Source organism: Galeopterus variegatus, unplaced genomic scaffold (genome assembly GCF_000696425.1).
Source record: "Galeopterus variegatus unplaced genomic scaffold, G_variegatus-3.0.2 Scaffold2256, whole genome shotgun sequence".
Taxonomy (NCBI): domain Eukaryota; kingdom Metazoa; phylum Chordata; class Mammalia; order Dermoptera; family Cynocephalidae; genus Galeopterus; species Galeopterus variegatus.
In genome coordinates, this window is record NW_007728367.1 from 257,524 (window position 1) to 264,641 (window position 7,118).

Here is a 7,118-nt window from a genome sequence, read left to right on the forward strand (position 1 = left end):
TCCTTTTTGTCTTTTTCCGTGTCCGGCAACGGATCGCAACCCTCAGTGTCATGCCCGTACCAGACCGGGGACCGGCAACGGGATCGCAAACCTCGGCGCTGCGCCCGCACCTCGCTCAGCCAGTGAGCAACCCTCGGCGGGAGCGCCACCGCAATCCCAAGCGGCGCACTGCAGCAGTGCGCCACCGGGCCGGCCCCCCTTTTCTATTTTTCCTTTGTGGTTACACAGAGCAGGCTCTGTGTAGAGCATTCAATCAGAATTATGAGGCAAGCTGATTCTCTTGATGAGACACCAAAGAAAGAAAGCAGGAGAAAACAAGAAGGGGAAGAAATGAAGGAGGGAGAGTTGAGTAAGGTGGTCAGCTGAACCTAGTTTGTTCCTCATCTTGTACCAGTCCCTACTGAGCCTCGACTGGGCCTCATGCCCTCTTGTATTCCGCGATGGGTCCTCATCCACACCAACAGCTGGCTAGCTTGCAGCCTAGCCCTACACCCAGAGATATAAAGAGCCTGTAAATGAAGATTTTCTGTTCCTGGATCTGTTCCCCAGGTGAAGATGTGCGTAGATAGATGACCACCATGAATACCAGTGTCTCCTCTTCCTGAGGAACACCCAGAGGGCCCTCACGGAACATGGTGTGACAGCTACTGCCCATGGGTTATCATAGGTTTTTTTGTTTTGCCACAAATATATATTTAGAGTATGTGGTAAAAGACCCACTTCAGAAAGACATAAAAATACTTCTATGCAAAGAACCAGAAAAAAAAAAAAAAAAAAAAAAAATACTTCTGAGTTGAAATTAAGGTGCACACTCATTTATGAACACCAAGCCTGGAAAGGCTGAGGTTTCCCCATTTTAGAGGTCATGTCAAAATATTGAAGCTTTCCTCAGTCTCCTTAGATAGAAAACTCAGATTCTCCTCCTGTTTGGTGCTTCCTGCAGTATATGATTCTCAGTTCAGGCTCTTCCTCTAACCCACCAATAGGAGAATAGTGCTATCCTGGCATATGTAGGTCTTTCTGGATAAACCAGTGAAACAGGTATCACAGCTGCCTTTTTAAGAACCCAAGTTCACCTAACTTGGTTTCTAAGTCTGGGCCAGCCAAATGGTACTTTTACAGCCCCTCATCCCAAACCAGCCCTCTTAGGCCATCTTTCTCCTGAAATATTGTGTGTTTCTAACGGGGAGGAAAAGAAGTGAAACACCATTTTGTGCAGGAATGCTCCTTTGTAAAGGCTGATTTTAGGCCTAGCAAAGATGCCTTCATAGAAGGCAGTCATCTGTGAAAGCCAGGCTGATGGTCTTTGAAATTGACAAAGGAATGTGGACATAGCTTTTCTTCAGGAAGGTGACTTTCTGCCCATGGATCTTACATTTCCATTAATCAAGATTAGTCCTTAAAAACAAAATGAAAAACTGAAGGGAAGAGGAAAAAAAAAATAAAAAATAAAAACAACTTCCTGTTCCATGCCCCAGGCAGTCTTCTTGTGTAAAGTAATCTGTGGCAGCTAGTCGGGTGTCTTGGTAGGAGTTTTCCTTTTGAACTCTGGCTGTGGAGCTTCTTAGAACCTCTTAAAGAAACACCCTCCAGAGCTCCCATTTAGGCTTGCTCTTTCTGTCCTGATGTCTCTGTCAGTTTCAGCTTCTTGTCTCAGATTTTTTAAAATGGGTCATTTTGGATGTGAAAAGTATATACATGGGCCCAAAGTGATGAGGGGTTATCTTTCAGTCTGGAGAAGCTGTAACATGTATAACTCGTATAACATGCTTCTGGATATGGGGAAAGGAAGCAAAAACACCGTGCACGTGTTTTCCACATACAGTGCGTGCTCTTCCTCACGGAGCGATCCTTCACCCTTCTGCCACATTGCTCAACTGAAGATCCCAGGGCCTTTTATAACTGTTAGTCATTTTTAGGAATTGAAATGTAATGAAAGGATTGTTGTTCCCATTTATATAGAAGTAAACTAAGGATGAAAGGAAAATTAGCATCAGAATTGATTCTCAGTTTTTTATTTCCGTCTTTAAATCAAACTGTATTCCTCCCCAAATTAAAAATGAGTTATAGCCACTTAATGAAAAATAATTCATATGGAACATTGTACTGGTTAAATTTGCAGTTATTTTAAATAGCCAATGCAATACCTTTGTAACTGAGTGTGTTTAGATTCTTAAAAAGAGGTGTGTTGAAAGAAAGTTTGCATCTAGCTTTCTCTCATGAATATAAATTTAGTGCAAGCCGCTGCTTTAAGGAGCTTTATGCGGTTAATTGACATTGCTTAATAAACAATTGAAAAAGTTAAGCATAACCTAGAAGTCATTTAGAACTATGAGTCACTTTCCTGGCAAGCCAATAAGGTAAGAGAATCTGGGTTGCAAAACAATTACTAGCCCAGCCTGAGGGACCCTGGAAATACATTACAGGTATCAGTTAAGAAAACAAAGCAGTGGTGTTTTACCACGGTGCAGAGCACAAGCTAAGGTTGCTAACCAAACAAAATAAGTTTATACTGACAATGCCAATTTTTACATTTGTTTCAGAACAAGGGACGCTCAAACTACCAGAGGTAAGATTAATATTTAAAATTTTTATATAACCTTTGCATTTCAAGTTGTTTGCTAACTTAAGCAGGCTTGAGCTTTTATAAAGGTAAATGTGCCTTTTAAGATGAATAGAAAGAAACAGAAATAGAGGGAGCAACCAACTGCGTGTGAATGAAACGCACAAGTTAAATCAGAGGAATTTTTCAGTCACTTTCCAAAGGCCTTTGGTAGAAGAAAAATGTGAATATTTATTCTGTGAATATTTATTCTAAGACTGTGTGTAAAATGGGACACTTGGTACAGAGGGAAGGATGGCCCTCATTCCAGGAAGTTGGTAGATGTGTCCCTTGTCACAAAATGTTTTGTCACTGCCCAACATGTGCCAGTACTGAAAATTCTAACATTGCTTATCTAAGGATATGGTTTCATGTTTCTAGTAGTTTTTCATTTGAATGCAAACATGATTAGTATCATGTCCTATTGATCCAGTGAAGATCTGATAACATTTCCTTTTGGTTTAACAGAGTCTAACTCCTAATGGCTTAGAAGCATGTGATTGCTGTTATCTCTCAGAAAAGAGTTACTGAAAAAAATACAAAAGAGTGAAAACTATGGCAGATTTCACACAACCATTGCCTTGGCCTTCAACCAAAAGTAAAAAATTTTCTACCTGACCCCCAAAAATCTATCATCGCAAAAACACACACAGACACAAAAAGTAGCATAGAAAAGTAAAACAGAAAACGTGCGTGATTAGTTATGTGAACCGAAAGTATAGTAATATGAGAATTTCGTAGAAAAGTAAAACAGAAAACGTGTGTGATTAGTTATGTGAACCGAAAGTATAGTAATATGAGAATTTCAGAATAAAAGAATGACAGAAGTTATTGTTTACCATTTATTTTAACATGTTTAATGATTACCTCTCTTTAAACGTGGTATAATATTAGTATGTTCTTAATAAGCTAGCATTTGTAAAGTTGGTACAAATAATGAAATAGAAAAGTAAAACAGAAAACGTGCGTGATTAGTTATGTGAACCGAAAGTATCGTAATATGAGAATTTCAGAATAAAAGAATGACAAAAGTTATTGTTTACCATTTATTTTAACATGTGTAATGATTACCTCTCTTTAAATGTGGTATAATATTAGTATGTTCTTAATAAGCTAGCATTTGTAAAGTTGGTACAAATAATGAAAAATACAGCAAGATGTCACGTAAGGGGCACTTGTTTCTATTTTTTGGCATAAATGCATAATTTGTACATATAAAGTATCAAGAGCGTGATATAAAGAAGCTTATGTTATACACATCTATTCAGTATGTCAGTTTACTGTAGTTTAGAATCTAGAGTCTAGATCAAGGAATGCATAACCAGATAAATAATGTTTTTAAAAATAGGCCACATAAGTTTTCTTAGGGATAAAATAAATTAACCTAAAATTTCTTTTAGTGTTTTGTTGACAGGTGAGATTTTTCACCAGGGCTTTCAAGATTCTTCCAGCAGTGCCAGTGATCTTGCAAAGGAGCCTTCTTTCACTTACTCTCTTGCGTTGTTAGATTATTGAGACAGATACGTTGCAGAGCTCTAAAATTGAACTCAGTGTTACTAAACATTTATCCTATTAGATATAGGTATTATTTTTTCCAAGGAAGATAGTTTTGTTTAATTTTAATTAAATAATGTGAAGTGGGTGTATTTACAGAAAGAAAGTGTGTTAATAAGAAGTGGTTAATAATTTTCTCATATTAAATACTCTCAGGTACTTTTATACTCTTAAAAATTACACAAAAGCCTATTATGAAAGTAATTAATTTTCACATTGATTTTTTTTAATATAGCATCAGTTCTTTTAGTGATTGCTTAACTTTTGAAGTATAAGTGTACTTTTTATTTAATGTGTGACTCTGCTGATAATCTATTTTGGATGGAGAATTATAATAAGCTCTTATACTGGACAATTTGGAAATTTTAGTTTAGTTTAAGGAAGAAATGTAGCAAAAGAATATTAAGAAGCATCTTTCACCCCTTACCAGATGTGTTTACTCTCCAAGGCAGATGTTTATGTGATGCTCAGGAGTCTTCCCACAAGTAAATGATGAAGCAGTTTTGTGAGCTCTGTGATTTTAATTTTTATCCCTTTCATCAGGACCTTCTTTTTCTCCATGTGCCTGTTCATAGTCCTCTTCTATTTCCCTTTCAGTAGCTATGATTGTGAATTTTTTGTTTTTTACTTTATTCTCAAGGTAGGTCAGTTTTCAGTAGCCACAGGATCCGCGGCCCTTCATAACAATACCTGGGATGTCCATGTCACATCCCATTCTGGAGTGGACCTTCAGAAAGCCCCTCTGGCTGCAGGCAGCATGTTTATTATGCCATATCTATTTTGCTACCTTAAGTCCATTTCTTAACACATGTTAAAATAGGTAGAAGAACCAAAGCCAGGTTCCATATAAAAAATGAAACTTTGCTTATTTTCTTGGTAAATCAAAGAGAGAATTAGTTTTTTTCTCAAAAACTCAAGGAGAGAGATTCTTGGATGATAGATAAAGGTTTTTCTGTTTGTTTTGTTTTTGTGAGAGAGAAAGACAATTAATAGGTAACAAGGCAAGAAATAGCTACCAAGTGCTTACAAAATTAGGATTTTATTCCTCCTACTTTGAGGTAGATCAGAGGAGACTGAGAGGCTTCTAAAGACTGATTCTCATGGTCTTGGGGTGCTGTAACTCAGAGCTCCCTGGGGCGGCTACTAGACGGGGCCTTCGTCTCCTTTCCCTCCTCTTCCTGCTGAGGACAAGGGCCTGTCCAGCTCTGTCCTAGGCTTTTAAGAATAAGGGTTGGGGAGGGGAGTATGTGGGACAAGGATGACAGAATGACAATTGAAGATTTTTTTTTTTTTAACAATACAAAATACTTTTTAGGTTCATTTACAGTATAGTAAATCTCAAACTCTCCAAATGCACTTGGTCTAAGTAGCTGAACTTCTCTCCTGTCTTCTTGTTGTTGTTTTCTTCTTAAATACTACAGATCATAGTTTGTTCTACTGCCCACCCTTCATGTAGAAAAGTCTCTGTTTTCAGGGTGACTGATTTTCAATGACTTTTTCAGGAGTAAGAACCTAAAACATAAGTGGTAAGACACTAACTTAGCAGAAGAATTTATACTTTGTGTGAATTTAAACATTCAAAATACCATGAGGTTAATAACAATGATAATAATAATAAGCTATTACTTAATTCTTACCATTTGGCAGGAACTATTCCAAGCACTTAACATAAATTCTTACTACAAACTCTGTGAGGTAGGTGCTGTTATTATTTCCATTTTGTAGATGAGAAAACTGAAGCACAGAGATGTAAACTAACCTGTTCATATCATGCCAAGGGGCAGTATATGAATTTGAACTTAGGTAGTTTTATTCTAAAAACCATACTCTAGTAATTACACTGTGTTGCCTCTTTTAATCCTAAACTCAAGGTAATGTAGAGTTGTTCTCATCTCCGATTCTCTTTTTCACATTTTAAGTTTATAGTTTCTAAATAGTACTAGTGTAGGGATTTTAGGAATCAGACCAAAAGGTTGAATTCCTTTCTTGCCTTCCAAGAACTTTGCCAGTAGAACGTATAAGATCAGTAGAAGGACAGCACCTTGTACACTAGGAAGGTGGTGGGATATGTAGGAAGTAAATAATGGCCAAGATACTTACCATTATATATTTTCCTATTGAAAATATTGTCACTTGTGTTGTCTAATGTCCTTCATATAAAGAGCTCCAAAACCAAAAATATTTATAGAACTTCAGGTAGAAAAGAGTTTCCTTTGAAAGTAGTTTTCCTTCATGTTATTAGATGTGAATCTGTAACTCATCATGCTTCCTCTTTTTAGTGCCTTGGCCACCAGGAAGCTCAGAGCAACATTTTCTTCTCGCTCACTGTGACTCTCTTTACAGTAGTTTTTCCAGGACAGCTTCCATCCTGCTCAACATAGCTTCAGTGCTGATTTTAATGAGACTGTTAGTCTTTTACAAATCAGTNTCCTGCTCAACATAGCTTCAGTGCTGATTTTAATGAGACTGTTAGTCTTTTACAAATCAGTTTTGAAAATAGTTGGGATCAAAACAAAAATTACATTTAAAAATTTTCTCCCATTTGTGGTTTATCTGGGTACCCTGAGAGTCTGCTTGGTATGGCTTTGAGGCCCTTTGGAAGGTGAAAGACCAAATTTCACACATTTAATGTGGGAATGAAAACAACAGAAGGAACCTTGAGAAAAAGCCATGGCTAATGTATGCTCAGCAAAGCCAGGTGTGCTCAGAATGAAACCAAGTCTCCACACACAGGCACATAAAAAGAAGGTTGCTTTTGTGAAAATTTGAATTATGTGGTAGCCATAGATAGCATTTCAGCTACTTGTGTAATAAAAAGTGAAAATTAAGTCCTTCTTAATTAGTGAGATTACCATAATTATTAGGTGGGAATAAATATAATGCTTGTGAAATCAAATGTGTAACCATGCATTTTCAAAGACTTAAAATCTCTTGCTTTGCATCTCATCTGTGACTTCTGTAA

At 37.1% G+C, this 7,118-nt stretch overlaps 1 protein-coding gene across 1 annotated transcript in view; it reads left to right on the forward strand.

Moving 5' to 3' along the window:
- The window catches only part of VAV3 (vav 3 guanine nucleotide exchange factor), a 204,222-nt gene that overhangs the window by 195,296 nt on the left and 1,808 nt on the right, over positions 1-7,118 (forward strand). The window contains exon 18 of the mRNA XM_008581073.1: positions 2,544-2,569. Within this exon, the coding sequence (XP_008579295.1) occupies positions 2,544-2,569 (26 nt within the window). The remainder of the gene's footprint in view (positions 1-2,543; positions 2,570-7,118) is intronic.